The sequence below is a fragment of the Quercus suber genome, unplaced genomic scaffold (assembly GCF_002906115.3).
Source record: "Quercus suber isolate HL8 unplaced genomic scaffold, Cork oak 2.0 scaffold_80, whole genome shotgun sequence".
NCBI lineage: Eukaryota > Viridiplantae > Streptophyta > Magnoliopsida > Fagales > Fagaceae > Quercus > Quercus suber.
In genome coordinates, this window is record NW_027069545.1 from 60,602 (window position 1) to 83,734 (window position 23,133).

General features: G+C 36.7%; 1 protein-coding gene across 3 annotated transcripts in view; it reads right to left on the bottom strand.

Annotated features, from left to right (window-relative positions):
- Positions 1–212: 212 nt before the first annotated feature.
- LOC112016057 (protein DETOXIFICATION 24) overlaps positions 213–23,133 on the bottom strand; it is a 35,412-nt gene continuing 12,491 nt past the window's right edge. For 2 of the 3 annotated variants that reach the window (XM_024048551.2, XM_065773769.1), the window contains exons 3-10: positions 9,291–9,540; positions 8,588–9,129; positions 5,435–5,521; positions 5,289–5,345; positions 4,957–5,195; positions 4,689–4,807; positions 814–900; positions 213–624 (exon numbers count right to left, since the gene is read on the bottom strand). In XM_024048551.2, the coding sequence (XP_023904319.1) occupies positions 562–624; positions 814–900; positions 4,689–4,807; positions 4,957–5,195; positions 5,289–5,345; positions 5,435–5,521; positions 8,588–9,129; positions 9,291–9,536 (1,440 nt within the window). In that variant the 5' untranslated portion in view covers positions 9,537–9,540 and the 3' untranslated portion in view covers positions 213–561. Of the gene's footprint in view, positions 625–813; positions 901–4,688; positions 4,808–4,956; positions 5,196–5,288; positions 5,346–5,434; positions 5,522–8,587; positions 9,130–9,290; positions 9,541–14,914; positions 14,936–23,133 lie in introns of those variants that run through there. The other variant, XM_065773770.1, reaches the window with a different exon arrangement.

A 23,133-nucleotide genomic window follows, 5' to 3' on the forward strand; every position in this document is an offset into this window, starting at 1 on the left:
GCTAAATTAATAGAATACAAATCTGTTGTTATCACAGCCTTTTTATTTGGCTTATGATATTTAATCAAATTTTGTACAATAATTTTTTTTTTGAGTGTCAGGCATTAATGCAATTAATTAAGTAGTTCAATTCTTGTTAGTTGTTACTCCTTGATTAACTCACTACCGTTATTAAAAAGTACTTTTCATTAAGGCAAAACAAATAGATATCCTTGTCAAAACAAAATCAAATTACAAGACAAGAGCATTCACATAAGTCTCCTCGAATATTTAGCTAAACTAATTCAAAAAACTCTACTTTTGCTAGTTTAGCTATTTCTTATTTTCATACACATACATCAATCTTTATACTTTATTAACATTGAAATTTAATGTAGTGAGAATAAAGGCTCACTACATGCAGAGATGAGACTATCCTTTATAAAAACTTCAGTTAATTTAGTGAGGTTGATGCACGCTTATTTTGATTGAGTTTAAATAAATTTTTGCCGAAATATTAAATTAGTAAGACTGAGGTGAATGCTCTAAAATGCCTTAAAAATGGTCATTCGACGCTTTACTCTAATTAGTTTCCTCAGGCGAATCCAAATACCACCGATTCAGACGTTCAGATGCCTTTTTAACCTATAGAAAAGAAGGCAAAAATAAGTTGTTGATCATGTGTTACAGCATATATATAATAGACCTTAAATTAACACCAGATATGCATTGAACAGTCACTGTGAGAATTCATACAACAATGATAATTGGAAACTACTGTTGACTTCAAGTCATTAGTATAACTAAATTTAATACTTTCACAGTTTAACTTACCTCGTCGTCCCAATTTGTTCTCCATATAATGAAGGAAAGAACAGTTGTCTGCATCAGCACTCCACATAACAACCCAATCCATAGACCCTGTAAATTAAACAAAGAAAAGTGAACTTTAAGCATAGGAAAACAGAAAGTAGAAAAAACAAAGTATATTATTTTGTTCTCTAATTTCCGAAAAAAAGAAAAAAGAAAATTATATCTCAGTTTTAGATCATAGTATTTATTAAATTCTGTTAAAAATGTGACATCATTAGGATTTAGTCCAAAAACCCTTAACCACTTCATTTTAATCTAAACGTTAGGAGGAAAATTTTAATAATTGAAAAGGTTAATTAAACTAAATTATGATAAGGTAAACTCAAAAAAGGGTAAATTGCAATTGAAAGTTTGTTAGCAAAATGTAAATTTGTCATCTTAGGTAGGGATGGCCATGTAGGGGTGTCAAATGGCTGAGCATAGATGGGTTGGGTATATAAAACCTATTTACCCATTAAAACCCATTTAATTAATTGCTTCTAACCCAAATCTAACCCAACCTAATTATTATGGGTAAACCCCAACTCACTCAATTACCCAATTATCAAAATTACCAAAATGCTATTAAAGTGAAAACCCCAATACTTTCTTGGATTCCCTTTTCCACTCTCTTTAGTCTCCATTCTTGGGATTAAAAAAATTCCACATAAGCACGTCCACATCAGCAATTATATTAAAAATCCAAATAAAAAAATATTTTCTTTTCTTTTTTATTTTCTCTCACTTTCTTGGCAACCAAACAGTGCAACAAATACAAAGAAATGTCATTTCAAGCTCAAAACTTTCCTAGAATTTTGAAAGCAACTGTCCTTGAAACAAATAGAAAAGATCTAGGACAATGAAGAAAAAGAAAAGAGAGAGAGAGAGAGAGAGAGAGAGAGAGAGAGAGAGAGAGAGCTATCTCTTTGGTGTGGCGGAGATCCATGGCAGACCATGTGCACCAGCCGAAGTCACTGATGGACAAGATCATTGAAAAGATCCCCGATCACCAAGACTTGTCGTCGTCGTTGTTTGAATCAGAATCCGACAACAAGTTCAATACCTTTGGCTCTGCCAAAGCCAAGGTTTGCGAGCTCTTTGGCAGAGAAAAGCCCGTCCACAAAGTCCTCGGCGGTGGAAAACATAATCTCTCTCTCTCTCTCTCTCTCTCTCTCTCTCTGTTTGATCTGTTTGTTTGATGAGGAAATGTAGGAAATTTTGCATTTTTGTTTTTTTGGTTAACCTTTTTTTCATGTGTGAAATTTAGCGCAAGAAATCGGTATTAGTTTATATGAAATTTTCGATTGCTTGGTTCTATTTTTTTTTTATTTGTTTCAAGAGAGAGAGAGAGAAGTGTTCGGAGGCCGAGAAAATGAAGGAAAATGAAAACCATGAAACACTGAAACGTCTGAGGGCTTTTTATTTATTTTATTTATTTTTATTTTTTAATGGGAAAGGCTGGGTTGAATTTGGGTATATTGTTTTTGGGTTAAATAGGCCTCAATGGGTTTTTAGTTAAAACCCAATAATCACTGAGTCTAATTGAGTTGATGCCCATTTAACCAAACTAATAATTGGGTGGGTTTGGGCGGGTAAATGAGTTTGAGCTTACTTTGCCACCGGCCCATGGGTAGGGTATACCCAATCCAATTAATTTATCCACGCATACCAGTTTACCTTACCCAATTAGTACTCATACCCAATTATTACTCGGTTTGTTTACCCATGAATATCGAAACTACCGAAATACCCCAGAAGCCTAAAAAATGACCAAACTACCGACAAAACTTAAAAAATTTCCAAAAGTACCCCCGAAACTTTAAGATTACCAAAATACTCCCTGAACCTAAAAAATGACTGAAATATCTTCGAAACCTAGAAACTGACTGAAATACCTCCGAAACCTGAAAATTGACCGACATACCCTTGAAACTTGAAAATGACCAAAATACCCCCTAAACCAAAAGAATGACCGATATACCCGTTGAAACCTAAAAAATGATCGAAATACCCCTGAAACCTAGATGATGATAAAAATACACCCTAAACCTAAAAAATAACCGAAATATCCTCAAACCTATAAAATGACCAAAATACTCCAAAACATTTAAAATGACCAAAATACGCCCAAAACCTTTAAAATGGCCAAAAATAACCCTAAACCTCTAAAATTAGCAAAATACCCCGAAATCTATAAAACGACCAAAATAGCCCTAAACTTGTAAAACGATCAAAATATTATTGAAACCTTTAAAGTGACCAAAATACCCCTAAACATGTAAGATGATAAAATACAATTGAAACCTCTTAAATTACCAAAATAGAGGTTTGGGGTATTTTGGATGTTTCGAGGGTATTTTCATCAAATTAAAGGTTCTAAGAATATTTTAGTCATTTTGTAGGTTTTGAGTGAATTTTGGTAATTTTTTTAGGTTTTGGAGTTATTTTGGTCATTTTTTAGATTTTAAGAGTACTTTGGTAATTTTTTTTAGGTTAGGGGGCATTTTTTGTCATTTTTAGGTTTTAGAGGTATTTTGGTAATTTTTTTTTTTTTTTGGGATTTTGGGGCTATTTTGGTAATTTTCTAGGTTTCAAAGGTATTTTTGGTAATTTTAAGGTTTCGGGGGTAATGTAGTAATTTTAAGATTTCGGGGTATTTTGGTCATTTTTTAGGTTTTGGGGGTATTTCGTCTGTTTTCTTAAGCTTTGAGGGTCTTTTGGTCATTTTTTAGGTTTCAGGCTATTTCGGTCATTTTTTAGGTTTCAAGTGTATTTTAATATAGGTTTTAGGGGCATTTTTTGTCATTTTATAGTTTTCAGGGGTATTTTGGTCATTTTATAGGTTTCAGGGGGTATTTCGGTCATTTTTTTTAGGTTTTAGGGGTATTTAAATTATTTTATAGGTTTTAGGGGTATTTTGGTAATTTTTTAGGTTTAGGGGGTATTTTGGTTATTTTTAGGTTTCGGTGGTATTTTGGTCATTTTTTAAGTTTCAGGAGTATTTCGGTTATTTTATTAGGTTTAGGAGGTATTTTGGTAATTTTTAGTTTTCAGAAGTATTTTGGTCATATTTAAGTTTCAGAGGTATTTTGGTAATTTTTAGGCTTCGAGGATATTTGGGTAATTTTTTAGGTTTCGGGGGGGTCTTTTGGTCATTTTTTGGTTTAGGGAATATTTTGGTAATTTTAGATTTTAGGGGTAATTTGGTAATTTTGATTACTGGGTAATTGGGTTGGTTGGGGTTTACCCATAATAATTTGGTTAAGTTGGGTTTGAGTTATATTTAATTAGTTAAATAGGTAATAATGGGTAAACGGGTAATATCCAAACCCTACTAAAAAATTTTGGGTAATATCCAAATCCTACCCAATTACCTTTCTACCCATTAAGAATTAGGTATTACCGAGAATATTTGAATCAGGTTGGATATTCATTACCTAATGGGTATGGCCATTCCTATCCTTAGGTGTGTCATGGACGGTTTCGTGACAAAGGTTGAAATGCAAAAAGCAGCTAAATATACTCTCAAGTTCTTTAAAAATGTGATTGTTTTAAGGGGTCAAGCCCAAAATTCCAAATGCATAATAAACAAAGCATAATGGTGTTTCAAAAAGACAGAAATCAAAATGATAATAAGTTTGGAATAAGTTTTTATCTCTAGGATCAATTTCCTTTTTTCCATTAAGCAAGCATATACAATTATAATTTACAATATATCTACCATTGACACAATTAATTGATATTTGTAAAAATATATTGTGCTTTTTGATATATGAAAATTACTAAATAAGTTGAGGAAAATTAATTTACGTTATGTGATGATTTAACATTCTCTAGGTGCACTAATCACTTCTTACCTGCACTTCAAGATCAGCCACATAAGCAAGCAGAATTCCAATTGGCACGCCAACCACATAATAGCAGCAAATGTTAACAATTGCAACAATGCCTTGTAAACCTGCACCTACGGCCACGCCTGATGACAAGAACCTAAAGGTGAGTAAACGTTGAAAACATGTTTACATATATCAATGTATATATGTATATATGCTTGCTAAAAGTTCAATATGATGAAACAATAGAAAATACTATTGCTCTCAGCTAATCAGAAGACGAAACACTCACCTGTAAGTACTGGTTGAACACTATTTAGTAAGACTGAGAAAGCAAGTAGAGTAGAGAGACTTGACACAGCTTCAGCAACCTCTTCATCACTTGTAAACCAGTAAGAAATTTTATTCCCAAAAGCTAAAAACAAGGCCCAAAAAATCACTCCAATAGTTATTGAAGTACAAAGAATAACTTTAATGGAAAATTTTGCAGCTTTAGCATTTCCTTTGCCAATCTCATTTGATACGCGCACACTGTACAAGTTACATAACAAGAGGATTGAGTTTGGAGACAAAAAGTGGCAGCTTCACAATTGAGAGAGAGAGATGAAATCATGAAAGCCTTACCAAGCAGCACCTAAGAATCCAAGACACATCATAAACTCCCATGCAACGATATTAAGGCTACAAAAAGGAGTTAAAAGTTGAATTCTATTTTTCAAGTAAATTGAATAGAAAAACAAGATCAATGTGGAAAATGAGATAAATCTTACCAGATTGAGAAAGCTGATATGCTTACAGTTGCATTTGTCATATATCCAGCCAACAAAACCAAGATAGCATTGTACCAAAGCTCTAAGCTGTTGAAGATAAAATAAAAATCATTGAAAGGCATTAGATATATATTACTGCCTGAACCACAACCGTGTGTTTGTTTGCACAGCAACCTCATAATCTGTTGGTTCCCAAAAGCCCTCAATAATTGAGGCCCAATACATGAAATTTTCAAATTTTAAATGGGATAGAGTAGAGATGTGGAGGTTTGATCTGAGAATCACCTACTATGATATGATAAACTATATTTATTTTAAAATTTTAAACTATTAAAACAGATGTAATATTTAATCATTAACCATTATTTGAGTATTTTATATACTTGGAAGGCAAGAATTTTAGATTAACTTTTGAGTATGGGACAACATTGTATATGATCCCATTGTTATTGCGTTTCCTGATTGTTATGCCTTGTTTTATTGTTTAAAGATGATTGATGCATTGGATATCGCTTAAGTGAAATGCAAGCCAATTTGATCGCGGATAAGAGTTTCAGTTCTAGATATGATTAGGTCTTGGTCATGACATTAATAATTGTTAAAAAAGTGATGTAAAATCCAGAAAACCCCCAAATGAAGTGGAGAAAATATACTCATTTTGTATAAGTATGTGTATAGTACAAGTAATATAAGTAAAAGACAAGTAGGTTATAATGGGCCTAAAACTGAGGCTTATACATCAACAGTCCCTCTCAAAGTAAAGGATGATGAGAGAATAGCTTTAGTTTGGAAACAATAGATCACAAAAATGTTCTATAAGATGTGACTTGGTAAAGATGTCAACAAGCTGATCTTGAGAGGAAGTAGAGACCATTCAGAGAGAACCTTGAAGGGGTGATGCCAGACAAAATGAGAATCAATTTTTATGTGCGTAGTATGTTCGTGGAAGACATCATTACAAGCAATTTAAATGGCATTTAAGTTGTCACAGTAGATAGAATTGGTAAAAGAAGTAGTGACACCTAAATCCTTGAGTAAGCAACATAACCAAAGGAGTTCATATGTGATATTAGTTAAGGCATGATATTCTTCCTTGATACTAGAATGGGCCACAACATAATGTTCCTTACTTTGCCAATGAGAACAGAGAGAAGCCAAGGAGAAAGTAATAACCAGTGATGGATTGTCAATTTGTGGAGTCCCTTGTCCAATCAACATTAAAGTTGACTTGTAGAGAGAAAGGAGATTGGACAAAGAAGTGTAGACCATGGAAAAGAGTGCCTTTAAAATATCAAAGAATGCACAAGACTACAACATAGTGATTCAATTGTGGAGTAGACAAGAACTAGCTCACTTGGTGTACAACATAGAAGATGCTTGGACGAGTGATTGAGATATAATAGACTACAAACCAATTGCTGATAAAGGGTGAAATTAGGCAGTGGTTCTCCAATGGAAAGTTGCGCATTAAGTTCGAGATCATTATTGTTGAGGTCACCACTGATAATTATCATATCATCAACATAATGAAGAAAACAAATGGTGCCTTTATCAGTGCAATGAAGGAATATAGCAAAAGGAATATAGCAAAGTCATAAGAACTAGTAAAATAACTCAAACGAGAAACCATGGAGCTGAACTTAGCAAACCAAGCACGATGAGCTTACTTAAGACTACAAAGTGCACAAAAGAGTTAACCATCCTTGTCTGAGGATGAAAGAGACTAAATGGAGGTTGCATATAGATTTCTTCACTCAAATCCCCCCATCAAGAAAGACATCTTTGACATCATTCTTGAAGAGGAGCCAATATCGAGAGGCTACAACAACCAATAGTGTGCAAAAGAATAATGGACAAGCAACCAGAGCAAAGGTTTATTATAGTCAATGCCATACCCTGGTGTGAAACCTTTGGCAACCAGACAAGCATTGTATCTCTCAATAGACACATTGGATCAAGTATTGATCTTGAAAACCAACTTATAACTAACCATTGACTTGTTAAGAGGTAGATAATATAATCCCAAGTATGGTCTTTAGCTAATGCATCAAGTTCCTCATTCATTATAGTATATCATAGAAGGTTAGTGGTCACCTCAGCTTGTGCAATGTAGCAAGAGTAGTTTAGCAGTGTAGCACTCGAAGGGTCGAATAAAAACACAGCTAGAGAAATAAGAGGACTCGTATGGAAAAAGGTATAAAAAGAAAAAAGTGAAAAGGAGGGACAAAATTTAAATACCTTAGTAAAAAGTCAATGTTGTTAGAAGACATGTCAACAATGAGTAACTGGATCATAATAACAATAGACCTTCTAAGTTTCGCCGTTCCTAAGGAAGCAGGAAAGACAAGAGTGAGGCTCAAGTTTAGTATGCTTATAAGCCTTTAGCCAGTGCTTTTGGCAGCTCATGTTGGATTGATTGGTTTCATTCTCGCAATGTTGAGTTGATTGGCTTGAGATTGTTCCAACAATACGATTGAAGATGTGATTGGATGTTGGAAGATGATGGTTTTGGAATAGACAATGATCTTGGTAGTAGTGAGCAGCTTTTGATAGCAACAGAAGCACCAGAAACGTCTAACAACTAGAAGTGACGTCGAACAGCTTTGATGTTAGAGCGATTGCTCTGATACCATGTTAGAATTGTAAATCAATTATATTGTATTCGATGTGTAAAAGTATACAAAGAACTGTCTTTGTATAGGTAGACATAAGAGTGTAGTGCAAGTATGAAGTATGTGTTCAATACAAATAATACAAGTGTGAGACATGTAAAATATGGTGTGCCTAAAACCAGTTGGACTTGTATCCTTACAAGTTACTGTAAATTAATGTATTCCTTTAGGAGCAATTTTTGTTTTTTTTGCTAGAGAATGTCATGTACCTTAGCAAGGGAGTAATAAAAAAAGGGTAGATAGTGAAATAAATTTAACTCTATAAGAGCATTAGCATTGATGGAGCTAAAATTTTTAGCTTTTAGCATCTCAAAAACTCATTTTATCTATTTTAACACACCGCTTTATAATACACCTAACATCAATGATTCTTTTATTTTATTTTATTTATTTTTTTATGTTTATGGTAATAAAAATAGCAATTTGGCAATATATCATGATCAATGCTAATGCTCTAATGTGAAAAACAACTTGTAATTACCAAAGCATCACGCCAGAGGAAATTGACAGCTTTACTACAGGCCATAGATCGATGAAGGCAGCAGTAGAGAATCCTTTCCATGTATTTGGACACCAACCTCCGAAAATGTACACAAACTCTCCTACGATTGATAACCAACAAGCTATGTTGAACGCGCCCATGGCACCAGCAACCCCCAAGTCAAGTATGATCACGAATATCCAAGATAAAAGGATATGAAGTATAAACGAGAAAGAAGATAGCCATCCAATAATCGAGTTTTTGAGTTGTGCTTGTAAGTACATTTGGATGGTAAAGGCAAAAACAAAGGAATAGAATATAGGAATGAACCATAAGGAGATTTCTTCGGATGCTACTGATATTGCTTCTGTCTCACCTAGTAGCCTAAATAAGGGAGTTGTGAAGATGAAGAATGGTACCATGATTGTTGCTGTAACAACATTAACGATCCATGAACGTTGCAAGTAAATACCCATCATATGATACTGTCCTGCTCCAAATGCTTGCCCACATAAAGTCTCAGTCGCACTTGACATGCCCAACTTCAAAAAAGAAAATAAAAAATTTTAATAATAGAAAAAAAGAATTTTGTTTTTATTGTATATGACTATACAAATTGATTATATCTACAAATTGATTATATCTACACTCAATGGTAGCTCTTACGTAAAGGTAAAACAAAATCAACAGCTAACTAGCTTACCAGTATCCCATTTACGAATCGTAAAAGAACACTCTGCACAAGTGCATATGCAGCAAGGTCCAGTTCAGAAACATGTCCAAGAAACACTTGTGTAACCACTATCATTCCAAATGCAGTCACTCTAGACAATATGGATGGAGATGCTATCCTCCAGATGAGCTTTGATTCAACCCAAATCCTTCTTTTAAGATCAGTTGGCACTTCTGCTTCTGATCCAAGAAGCCTCTCCTCCACTGTATTATCCATTGTTCTGTATAATAAAATAAAAAATGAAACAGTTTGAGTACAGTTTTCAACTTCTTATACAATTGACCCCATTATAAATAAATAAATAAATGAGAGCATGTCTGATTTTGTGCAGGATAATTGTCAATTGAAAAATGAAAAATGCTCAAACTAGTACTAACTTTACTATAAAAGACTTACAATGAATGTTGTTAGAATTATGATTAAATGAATAAATTTACTGTTTTTTTAACAATTTAAACTTTTTGGACAACTAATAATTTATCATAATATTAGAGCAGATAATCCTAAATTCGAAACAGTGTCTTTATATCGACATAATGAATACTTGAAATACATTTAGTAATTAATGACAAATAAGTTTTTAATATTTTTATAGTAATATGTGTACTATCCCAACATCATTCTTAAACAATTTGTTTATTTTACTAATACGATTCATATAAAAATGTAAAGACAGAAGGCTATACCCATATCGAAATTTAGTCCTATCATACCAATAATATAATATATAGACAATGAAGAAGAAATATTAGACTTCTCTACCTCTGAAAATATAAAGTTAGCTAAGTTATAACTTATAAGGGCTACTGGGCTAGTATTTCGTTTTTCCTTTTCCAAGCCCGAGGGATTACAGAATTAAAAATGGAGCCCAAGCAAAACGAGTTTTCCAAAATTGTCTCCGGTTATAAAGAATCTCAGCGTATTACAATAAATTATAAAATAAAAAAGAAAAGTGCAAAAACTTATAATTTAACTGGTTTTCCTTAAGAGATATATTTAAAATTCAAATCTCCGACCTTTATTTTATATAAAAAAAAATGTTTCAAAAAAACTAATAATGTAAGAAAACGTTCCTTTTACCAATAATGTGGAACAACCAATGCAGGTCCCAAAAAGTTTTGACTCAAGTCCCTAAATTTAAGATTCTCAAAAAAAAAAAAAAAAAAAAAAAAAAAAACCCTAAATTTAATAAATGTTCCCTTTACCAATAATGTGGAGCAACCAATGCAGGTCCAATTCATAAGGGGAAAAAAAGAGTAAATACTAACGAATGCCTTTAGGGCATTGATTAATAATCCATTTAGAAAAAGTTTTTATGGAAAAAGGAAAAAAAAAAACTATTAATGTTTTGACAACTTTTTTCATTTCCTATAAAAGTAATTTTGAAACTTTCCTAAAATTGACTGTTAACCAATACTCTAAAGGCACTCATTAGCATATTGTTTTATCATTAGATTGCATGTTCTTATGGTTGACATTTCCCCCCCTTTTTTTTGGTCATGCTAACAAGTGCCCTTAGAGTAATGATTAACAATCTATTTTAAGAAAGTTTTGATATTATTTTTATGGGAAATGAAAAAAGTTATCAAAATACTAATTGTTTTTTTTTTTTTTCCCATAAAAGCTTTCTTTAAATAGATTGTTAACTATTTCCCTAAGAACATCCGTTAGCATTTCCCTAATAGAGTAATAATAATAATAATAATACAAATAATGCACCGACATTGTATATGAAAATTATTCAATGATTTATATAGGACAAGGAGAAATCTTTCAAATTCCTCTTATATTTTTTTTTTATTAAATGTGAATTTTGAAATTTTAACTATTAGATTTCATGTTTTTTATTTTTTTAACAAGCATGTCAAATTTCGTTTAAATAGGGTATTATTTACTATTCGATAAATAAATTTATTTTTTATGTATAATTTTTTACCACAAAAACTTGAAATTTAAATATGCCATTGATGACATAACTTCTTATTTTTTATTTTTTTGAAATTTTGCAAGCATAAAAAATACCATAAAAACATGCAATCTAATGGTTAGATTTTCAAAATTTACAACAAAGAAAAAGATAAAGTAGGAGTTCAAATGATTTCTTTCTAAATTAGTTTGGAGAGAAACATTTTCCATTTATATAGCTTGTTAAAATCATTAATGAATTTTTGATAATTCAATCTAGCTTTAAGGAGTTGATATTTTTATATAGTAACATTGATTCTCTTGCTATATTAAATACTTCAAAGTACTATAACAATTGAAGGGTTGGGTTTAAGTGATAACTCAATACTAATAGCATCATTTGTGATGTCTAATATCTATAATTCGAACCCTATCTCCTCCTCTCCCATTAAGTGTGTGTGTGTCAAAGAGTCCTAGGCTATTGTAATCCAATTCTTTATAAACTCTCACTAAAAGACAAAAATATAATAATAATAATAATAATAATAATAAACTAAAAAAACTCTTTATAAACTCCTTTATTGCAATATAGGTTACTATTTTGGCATAAAATGATAATTTTATAATTTAGAAAAAAAAAATGTAATAAGTCCTTCAGCTACCATAATAGAGTAAAATGGTAAATGCACTATAAGGTGTTGGAAAATTTTAGTGCCAAAACATGTTAAAAATGGGTTTTATAGATTTCTATTTGTTTAAAGATGAGAAGTTGTTGCCCTTTTGTTAATATTTACTAGACCAACAAATAAATTTTTGAGTGATGATTCTTTGACCCAATTTCAATTTGAAAAGAGCTAGATATAGTCAATTGAAGTTGATATAGCAACGATGTCCCTGAGAGTCCACTCATAACTCACTTGAGTGAAAACGGTAAAAGTTTTAAATTTTTAGTTCTAATACTATTGTTTGCACCAATGTAAAACTCTTTCTGCACAAATTTTAGGGGGACCAAGTGCAGCCTTACCAAAGCTAAAAACTTAAGATTTTTAAAATCTTCTTCCTAAGCCTAAATAAAGAAAAATCAACCTTTTACCTATAGCAAAAACAAGGAAAACAAAGTGTGTTCTTGATAACGCCTCGAGTTCTAAACCTTTCTTTAAACCATAGAGATCTTTTATATTGAATTTGCTGCAACAAATCTTCAAGGAGGTTCCCTGTAGTGCTAGAGATTTTGGTTCATGTGGACGAGAAATTTATAGAAGAAATCACTATATAAGGAGTACAGAAGTTCTAAGACTACTGTGGTAAAAAGACAAACAAATGCGTTTGCAGAGTTTGAACTTACAATAGAGAGTCTAAATGTGCAAAGGTTTTATAAGTATTCAATTGTAATTATTCTTTTTTAGTAAATTTTTTACAACATTGCGACCCCAGAGAAGTTTTTCTATTGAAGATATTTTTTTAATTGGTGTTGTACTTTGTTATGGATAAGAGCTAACTCACACATTCTAAGAGTTTAGGTTGTTGTGATAGGTGATAACTATAATCTATGAAGCACAGATGCAGCTAGGAGGGTGCCGCACCGGAGTCCAATGTGGCCCAACGCAGGGTGTGGCGTCGCTAACTTGGCTTCGATTCGAGCCAAACCGGGAAAATTCGGCCAGAATCAAGCCGTATTGACCGAATCGAGTCGTATTGGCTGGCGACTGAAACGGACCAAAATGGCTGAAACAAGCCGAAATTGGCCTTGAATCATGCTAGAATAGCCAAAATCGGCTTTGAATGAGGCCCAAACATTCTAAATCTGTCCTTAATTTTATTCTAAATATTTGTTGCTTCTTTTGTGTCTTCTTTTTTGTTTTGTGTTTATTGCCTTTTTCTTTCTTTGTTTTGTGAATCAAAGCATAGTAATGTGTTTTTTAAGAATATTTTAATAGTAAAAATATATAAAAATTATAAATAAAAATATTTTTAATAATTTTTTAATCGCGGCATCCTGTTGCACCCGCACCCACACCCACACCCACACCTAAATTTTTCAAAAATTGCTGAGTCCTGCAACCGCATCTGAATTTGGAAATGCACTTGTGCTTCATAAACTATAATACGAAATGCTATGAACCTAGGATTTGATGCTCTTCTTAAAAATTCCATATGGACTCTGGTTCCTCCACATGTTGCTCGCAATGTTATCAGCTGCAAAAGGTATTACGGCTAGTGGCCAAGGGCTTTCATTAATTACCTGGAGTTGATTTTGGTAAGAATTTTAGCCCAATTGTTAAACCCACTACGGTACGTATAGTTTTATGTATTGCGGTTTCTAAGGGTTAGGTTATACGACAAATTGATGTTCAAAATGCATTCTTGCACGGTTATCTCTCTAAAGCTGTTTATATGACTCAGCCCCCGAGTTTTACTCATCCCCAATTTTCCAAGCATGTTTGCAAATTGCAGAAGGCCCTATATTGCTAAAATAGGCTCCTAATGTCTGGTTCTCACGACTTTCTGGTCATTTGCTTAATTTTGGTTTCAAAGGCTCAAGGTCAGATTCTTCTCCGTTCATTTATCATGGTACTGCATTCACCATATTCTTTCTCATTTATGTGGATGATATAACCAGCTCCAAACCCTCTGCTACTGATGATCTTCTTTGGAATTTGCATTTGCATTTTGCTATTAATGAATTGGGGAATCTCAATTTCTTTTTTGGCGTTGAGGTTGTGCCTATTTTACGGGCATTTTCTTGTCTCAAAAACACTATATTCTTGCTCTTCTTCAAAAGTCCAAGATTTTGGAGGCTAAGCCAGTAAGCTCCCTTATGGCACAATCAACTAGTCTCTTTGCCTTTAAGGGTGATCCTCTTGATGATGTCACCATTTATAAAAGCACTGTTGGCACCTTGGAGTACCTCTCTCTTGCTCACCTTGATATTAATTTCACCGTTAACATGCTCTCTCAATACATGCATTGCCCCACATCTATTCACTGGCACTATGTCAAGCGTCTTTTGTGTTATCTCAAAAAAACACTACGCTTTGGTTTGCAACTCAGATGCTCTATATTCCATTCTCTTCAAGCCTTTTATGATGCAGATTGGGCTAGATGTCGATCGTGATGATCATTGATCTACTGGAGATTTCTACGTTTTTCAAGGTGATAATCTCATTTCATTAGTTTGTAAGAACCGAGTCACTGTGGTCGCTCCAGTACAGAAGGTGAGTACAAAACCCTTGCTAATGCTGTTGCAGAGGTCAAATAGCTATGAGTTCTTTTATTTGAATTTGGTACTCTTGTGTCAGAGTCTCCTATTCTGTGGTGTGGCAACATTGGAGCTACCTATCTATCTTCAAAACCTATTTTCCATGCTCGCACAAAGCATGTGGAAATTGATTTTCACTTTGTTCATGATATGGTTGCTAATGGCTTTCTGTGGTGGGCCTTTTGTGTTGTTGAGCTTTGACATTCTTCTGCTGTACCATAGCTCGTGATCCTGGAGTAGGAGAGCTGAGGCTGGCCTAAGTGAAACACACCTTAGACCAGTTTGTGCACAAGTTGGGCCATCCTAATACAGACGCGCCTCGGCTAGAGTATTAAGTATGTGGCGTGCCCATAATAGAAATAACTGTTACAGATATTACAACAGGAACAATATGGCAGAATAACTATAACATCTGAGAAGAAATACTAACACTTAAATAAAAAGAAAACCAACGGGGTCCTGGTAGAATAACATAACCACGGGGAACAATACTGCAATAAACAATTCAATAATAAGGTAACAAGCTAATCATTCATTAATCGCAAAAGTAAAACTCATTTGCTAGAGGAATGAGCCTATTCTTCTCAACAAATGCAAGTCCAAAGAAGGAACCAATCCCCAATGCGAGTAATCTCAAAGAAGGCATCTGCCATAGAGATTGCGCACTTTGGAAAAATGACTTAGATGGCTTAAATTTTAACTCTTAATTCCTCAAAGAGAGGGTTTGTCAAGAAGGAAAGAAATGGGTAGTCTATTGATGCATGCCTTTATTCCTATCACTAGTGCTTTTTTCTGGTTTGCTATGTTTTTTTTCTTTTCTCTCTTCTTTTTCCTTGTTCTACCTCTACTTATTTCCGTGATGATGATACCTCTTTTTTCGATGATCCTCTACTGTTCACAACTACCGGCCTTTATTTTGTTTGCCATGAAGGGATTTGCCCCTTTTACTCAACTGCTTTTGGCTCCTTGTGTGTGTCCTTCCAAGACTGCCCACTGGCCTGCCGGTTGCCCAGCGACTACCATTGCACTGAATGTGTTGGTTGCACCACTCCTCATTCCCATACAAAATGACTTGTCTTGTTTCTTACCTCCCTCTGTTCTCACTATTCTCACCTGAATCAGGATTAAGCCTCTCCCTCACCTACCTTTATGGCATGCATCAAGTGGTCCCAGCTCATTCTTACTTCTTTTGGGTAAGATGCCATCCCAGCAGGACATTTCTCCTAAAGAAGTTTGAATAGGAACCCCAAAACAGACCCCCTCTTTCTCCCTACTGCCAGACCACACCCTTTGATACCTTTGACTTATGGCCCACCTCCAATGTATTGGCTGGGTACAAGTAGGTGGTACCTAGGCCCTTTGTATAGGCTCCACTTCCGTCTGAATCCATCCCTTTCTGGCTTTCACGCCATTTCTGTTGCCTCTGCATTTATCTAATTCTGCTGTACATTTTGGTGGGTGTTTTTAACTCTTGCGACGTGAAGAACATATGGGCTTTTTGGCTTGTGTTCCCTGCCTTTCACTCCTTCCTTGGATTGGGTATTGCTTGGGTGAAGGTCTTCTCCATCTTGCCTAGCCCATGTTCTTTTCTTTCCTATATCCCTGGGCTTGGCTAGGGATCCTGTCATGCCACTTCATTATTCTTGCTATATCCTTACCTCTTTCTTATTTCTTATTACCTATGGGCTTATGGGTTGATGCTCCTGCCATGCCAGTCCACTTTCCACATCTTTACCTCTTTTGGCATTTATTGGCCAACATTCCTGCCGTGCCAGCCCATTTCATTCCTTGGGCTTCCTTGGCCCATTTACTTCTTTTTTACCTCTTTTATTCCAATAGGCTTTTTGCTAAATCTTTTGGGCTTTCTTGACCCAATTTTTATATCTTTACCTCTTATTACTTTTTAGGCTTATTGGCTTTTAGGCTAACCCAATAAAATTACTAATTCATTTCTTGGGCTTCCCCGTCCTATTTGCTTCCTCTTTACCTCTTATTATTCTTATGGGCCCGCTGCCCATTATTTCTACCATTTCAGCCTACTAGACTTGCTTTACTATTTTCTCTTCTCACTTTCTTCATATTGTTGGGCTTCTTTTGCTATTGGGCCCTTTGTTAAAAGTGGGCATCAACATTCAGCCATCTAAGCATATGAATTGCTCTTGCAATTCATATGCGAATACTTACGTAATAATTTTTTTCGCGGGTTTTTTAAACAGTGGACCCCATCTTATTTCCTTTCCTGCCATGAATAGGCTTGTCTCTTCGAATTTCCTAGTTTAGCAGTTATTCTAGAACACTGCCTTTGCTTCATTAATACAATGCTTCTTTTGATGGCTGACCTGTTGCTTCCTTTCACATCACTTTTATTGTCTTTAGTCCTTGCACTTTTTTCTTTCTCATCATTCTTTCACAACTCCTCTTTTCCTTTCCCTTCACCATCTTATCTTCCCCAAAACCTCATTACCCATCTTCTCCGTTCAAACAATCCATTATGTCGCTTGTAAAAGGTGTTGGTTCTTCCTGCCATAAGGGGAAAGAGGTTGCCAAAGATGATTCGCTTGCCAAGATTGTGGGTGAAGAGGCTTTCCACTCTAAATCAGACCGCTCCGAGGAGGAGGAGGGGGGTTGCGATTTAGGGAATGAGTGTCCTCCTCTCATTGACCAATGGTATGACTCTCATATCTAATTCCTCGTAGTACTTGGTGATTATTTGCCTTTGTTGCCGGGCCGCATGTGGCTTTCTATTTGCCATCGTGACACGAAGGTTTCTTAGGCCCTTTTGGCTTCCACCATTCCCGACCTTGATATTTGCCAAGGAACTTCACTACCTGTGCCCATTCTCTTCGAATTTGGGTCAAGTACTTCTTTGGGTTGGAAAGAATGGGTGGACACGGAGTTGCCCGATATGGGTTTCATGGCAGCATTATAGCAAGCCGGTGTGTTAGGCCATCGTCTCTTCCCAGTGCTTGTCTAACTATCGGGATTTATTCAACCTCTGCAACTTGGTTTGCTGATGGTGTAGCGCCACCTATACCTTCTTCCTTTCTTGTGGTGAGATCACTGTGACCTTAAAGGATATGGCAAACCAACTGCTGCAACCCATCCTCGATGACATGGACCCGAAAAATATCGAGCTTTCTGTTGAGGAGGAGGTCATGGAGGCCAAGTTGAAGAAAGAGATACGTGGGAACGTGAAGTTGTCTCATTGGTTTGGGGCTTTCTCCAAAGCTTCCATAGCCATCCGCCACGTGGCCTTCGTTGCGTTTTGGCTTTGTAAGTTTATCTTTGGCTCTCATCCTTATTAAGTTGTAAAGCTTCTTTACTTTTGGTTAGCCATAAAGATTTCTACCGGGGTGAGTCTGCCATTGGCTTTTATGTTTCTGGGTCATTTGTATATATAGCTAGACATTTTATAGAGCGATGAGAGGTAGGCAGGTTCCTGCCATATAGTTACTACTTTTGCCCATAGTACCATATTACAGCACCTGCTGTGGGAGCATTGTGCAAGGCATTTGGCTAAGTGCAAGTCCATCCGTTTTATCAAGGAGAAGTACTAGTCTTGTCCGAGAGTGATTACTGATTTTTGTGGCTGCTTTGATTTTGATTTTTTGTTGGCTTACCGCTGGGTTGGGTTGAAGCCGTTTGGGCATCCTACCATTGAGTTCTTTGATAAGGGAGTTGGTTTTTCTTGGAGGACTTACAGAGATTTAGGCAATGGGTTTACTTGTGTTGATTCAGCCATAGGACCCTTTATGGCCACTGTGGGACCACCACCCCGTTGACTGCTTTTGATGAGAGGGGGATTACATACTTGCCACCAATACTAGGTGATTGCCTTATCTAGTTGATGAGGGTATTCGTTATGTTCTTTATTCTGCTAATAGAGTGAGGAAATAGTTTAGGCTGGATCAGGACATACTCGATGACTTCAATGCTATCTTGGAGTCTGCTACTTCTGTTCGGCCTCTCTTGCACCCTAGTGCCTTTGAGTTTTGGAGCAGGCGCTTCATAGTAGTCACTATTCCGAGTTCTCAGATAGAGGGCCTTTGCACTACTTAGATGTATGGATATTGGCAAGTTGTGATGACTTCTTTTAGCCAGAAATTTTTGGGTTGCCATGGGTTTTCTCTCATCCCTCCTGAGGGCCTTTATGTTGTTATTTTCTACCAACCCACAGTTGTTACTTCCCACCAAGTCCATGGTGGTGTATGCTAGGAAGCAAAGAAGGTCCACTATATTTGAGTGGCAGGAGAAGGAGAAAGGATGGTATTTGTATGCTGGTGAATATCCTTCGAGTTGGGAGAAAGGGGTGAAGATGGTGAACCTTCCAGTGCCTGCGAAGAAGGGCTCAATGTCTCGGACCACCAAGCCCAATTCTGCTAAGAGAGGTGATGACTCCTCCGAGACTTGTTTTGATCTTGTTTCGTATGGAGGAGGCCTTCCCCTTATTAGCTACATAGTTCTTGAGAGCTTTCATTTTCCTTCTGCTTGTACCTGTTCCAACAGGCGTTCTACTGCAAGCAAGCCCAAGCCTTCCGCTCCAAGGCCATTCATGGATGCTCCTCCTTCCAGTAGGACCCATGGCAGCCCCATCTGCCACTTCCAAGAGGAGAGTATATTATCTCTAAATTTCATTCATTCTTTATTTTAATTATTTATAGGGCTTTCCTGCGGCTAACTTCGTATATATATTTTTTCTTCCTTGGTAGTCTAAGCACAAAGAGGACACTTATGCACTCACCCTATATTGCTTGATGAGCCTGAGTTTGAGGTATACTTCTTTCCTTTGCATGCATCTTCATTTTCTATCATTATCACATATTGCCATGTGCTTTCTCTCTCTTCATTTTTTTCATGTTCGTTTGTCCCTTCTCTGCTTTAATACTCTTCTTTTAGGTTGATCCCAAACCCCTCTCTATTTATCACCCCACGAGTGAGGAGGCTTCTACTATTGCTAATGCACTTATGGAGGGATTCTTTGACGGGGCAGATGCCATTGCTGAGGCTATGGCTGTGGCTTCTACTACTACTACACAGGGAGCTCCTGACGAGGCTCTAGTCCCTTTATCTGAGCTTATTCCTATCGAGGAGAGTACCCAAGCTGAGAGAGGTGTTAGTGGTGAGTTTGCTCCCATTCCTACTGAGATCCCCACCCTTCAAAAGGAAGTTACTATTGCAGGTACATCCCAGACCGAGAGTCCCTCTCTTGTTACTCCTTCAATCATATCTGCCAACGATCCCTTTATTGCCCTTTCCCAGGCCGTGAAGGATGGTTCTTCTTTGGTGGTCACTCCATCTTCTATCCCAGTTCTACCACCCGAAGACCTGATGCAGATTATCTTCAGATGAGGGGTCAAAAGAGGTCCTTGAGGATTCCGAGGATGAATCCGTCATGAAGACTTAAGTTTCTAATTTCGACGAGGATGGTAATAATGGTGAGCAAAAGGCCAAGGCTATGGGTGTGTGTCCTTCATTCTTATTAAGTCTTCTTTTTCTTCTCTTCCTGCTATTTCTCAGCATATCTCTTTGATCACTTTGCATGCTATCCTTGCAGTCATAGACATACCTGAGGAGCCTAAGACTATGGCAGACCCCACGATGCTCACAACCCCTGTTTCTGTAATACCCACAGCCCCCATTCCTGTGAGTCCCGGTAACTTCCTCACCCTCATACTTTCTTCAATTAAAGCCTTCATCGTTTCTTTACTTTTTTTATTCCTTACAGACTTAAGTTGTACCTTGTGTTCTTTTTCAAGCCTGTCTCCTGCTAAGGTGGCCCCGACCTCTCGGTTTGAGGTTGGTAGCAGTTCTGCCACCATTCTTAACCTCGCGAGTGAGGCCATTGCCTTCTTTAATCGATTCAACTAGGTTGAGACCAACGACCTTGATCTTGTGGACTTTTGGGGTGCTAGAGCTCCCTATGTTGACTTTCATGGCTTTTAGGTTCCTGAGGAGTGTGTCACCCATTTGGAGGCAGTCTATAGTAGCCGCGGAGATTTCATGTAGGAATTCCTCTTTGGTCGTTCTGAGAGGGAACACTTCCTCAAGTTGTTGGGGAGCATGATGAACGACATTAAGTGAGCATAACTTCATTGACACCGTGTCAACGAAGAGGATCTTGCAATGAAGGGCTGCGGTTCAGGAGTTGATTAGAGTTGGATTTGCTGTAGAGTTTTTATTGGATTATTTGTAAGAGATTGCTTGGGCCCTATTCATGAAGAAGGTCCAGCCTGCTGTGGACGTTATATATGCTTGCATCAAGAGTTTGAACAAGGAGGTGGCAGACTTAGAGGTACGTCGCGAGCGTCTTCTTTTTGGCGTTGCTGGCTCCAACTGCTTTGAGGATCAGACTCTTATTTCATGCCTATGATTGGATTGCTATGCAGCTTTATTTCCTTCCCCGTGATTACTTCTTTCCCTTTTCTCTCTAAATAGTTCACTTTATTTCTCTGGCACTTATTTTGATAAGTCTGATGCGACTTATATATTTTAGGTTTGTAATCTGTTGTTACATTTGCTACAGCTACTATTATGGTTTATGATACAATATATTTGCTAATACTTCATGATCTTCATTACTTTTTGCTTTTGCTCTTAATCATGAATTACAAGCAAAAACGTGCTACAATGCTTTCTTGTGACATTATCCCTTGAAAGGGTGGTCACTTAAAGGAAAGAAAAAACATGAAAGAAAAGGATTTCCTACGCATAATAACGTTTCAGCCACTTGCCATTAATGGGGTCCATTAAATCTTTTTCATCCATCTGGGCTAAACGGTAATACCCACTTGCATGTGCTTCCCTTACCATGAAGGGTCCTTCCCATTTTGGTGAGAATTTAAATGGTCCTGCCATACCTCGCTTGACATGGTCTGCTTTCCTCAACACAAGCTTTCCTTTTGTAAACATTCTTTCTTTAATTGTCCTGCCGTAAGCTTCAGTCATTCTTTGCCTATATTTGTGGCTACGCTCTTAGGCTTAATCCTTTTTTTCATCTAGCTCTTCCAAGTCCCTGCACCTTCCTGCTGTAAAGACTTCCTTCTCATTTTCCTTCCTTCTTACCTGCATAACCCTCAAGGAAGGTATCATTACTTCCACTGGGCTCATCACTTCTGTCCCATACACTAAATAAAAGGGAGAGAATCCTGTGGCAGATTTGGGCTAGGTTTTGTAAGCCCAAAGTGCGTCTGGCAGATGCATTGCCCAACCTTCGCTGTACTCCTGGCTCATCTTGCTAATGATCTTGATGAGGGTTTTGTTTGTTACTTCTGCCTGCCTATTCCCTAGTGGGTAATGAGGCGATCACTGGTGATGCTTCACTTGATAGAACTCCAACATCTTCCTTACTTCTTTGTTGACAAATGACGTACCATTGTCACTTATGATTGTGTGAGGCACCCCAAATATGACAATTATATTTTCTTTAATGAAATTTGCCACAGCTCCTTCAGTGGCTTTGTGGAGCAGTATAGCCTCTGCCCATTTAGTGAAATATTCTGTAGCCATAAGGATCCATATGTACCTGTGGGAGGATGGATTGATTGGTCCTACCAAATCGAGCCCTCAAGTGTGAAAAGGCCATGGAGTGACCATGCTATGTAAGCTTTGTGGGTGAGTGTGGATCAAATTGGCTTGCATTTGGTAGCTGTGACACATTTTTACAATTCTACTATATCCCTTTTCATAGTGGGCCAATAGTAGTCCATTTGCAGTATGCACCAATATAACTTCTTCTTTCCTCAGTGCTTTCCGCATTCTCCTGCATGCACTTCCTTTAACATCCCACCGGCTTCTTTTGGACCTATACATCGAAGTGGGTCCCCATTATATCCATTCTTAAAAACAATTTCCTCATGTAAGAAGTAGCGGGTTACCAGCTTCTTGAGTTTATACCTTTCACTATGCTTCTGTGGCAGGACACCTTCTATCAAGTATTGTATGAATGAGCTTCTCTAATCCTCAGTGGCAAACACAACATAACTCTCTTCCCTGTTTATAGTTAAGTGGCACGCTTCACACTGGGTTTGGGTCAAGTCTGCATCCTTGCCGATGCTTGGCCAACAGAAACTTGCCTTTTGTAACCTACGATATTGACTGATCTTACCGTAGAACCCATAGGTTTTGCTGTGCACTTCCTTTTGTTTTCTTTGGGCCTCTTCATGCCACACGCATCTTGATAGAATTCCTCTTGGCATTTTGCGATACAGCTTCCCCTTCATCAGGACATAGTCCTTTAATGTCCTCAATTCTGCCATGTCATCTTCTTTTAACAGGGTTTCCTTGATGGGAACCCTCCAATCCTCTTCATATCCTTGTTTCTCATGAAACTTTTCCTAGAGTATTTCAATGATGGACTCCCTTCGCTTGTTGATCTCAACTCTAGCACTAGTTCCTTAAAAGGCTATCTGTGAGCCCAATGCTGCCAATGCATCCGCATATCGATTTTCGCTCCTCTGAGTGTGCTCTATTTCGAACGTGAAAAAGATTTCCTCCATTCTCTAGGCCAGTGTTCTGTACGAGGCCAGACTTGGTTCCTTTAAAGAAAAACTCTCCTTAGATTGGCAGACTACCAGATTGGAGTAGCCTATCACCTTTAGGTGCTTAGTTCCCATCTTGAGGGTTGTTGCGAACCCTGTCAGGTAGGCCTCA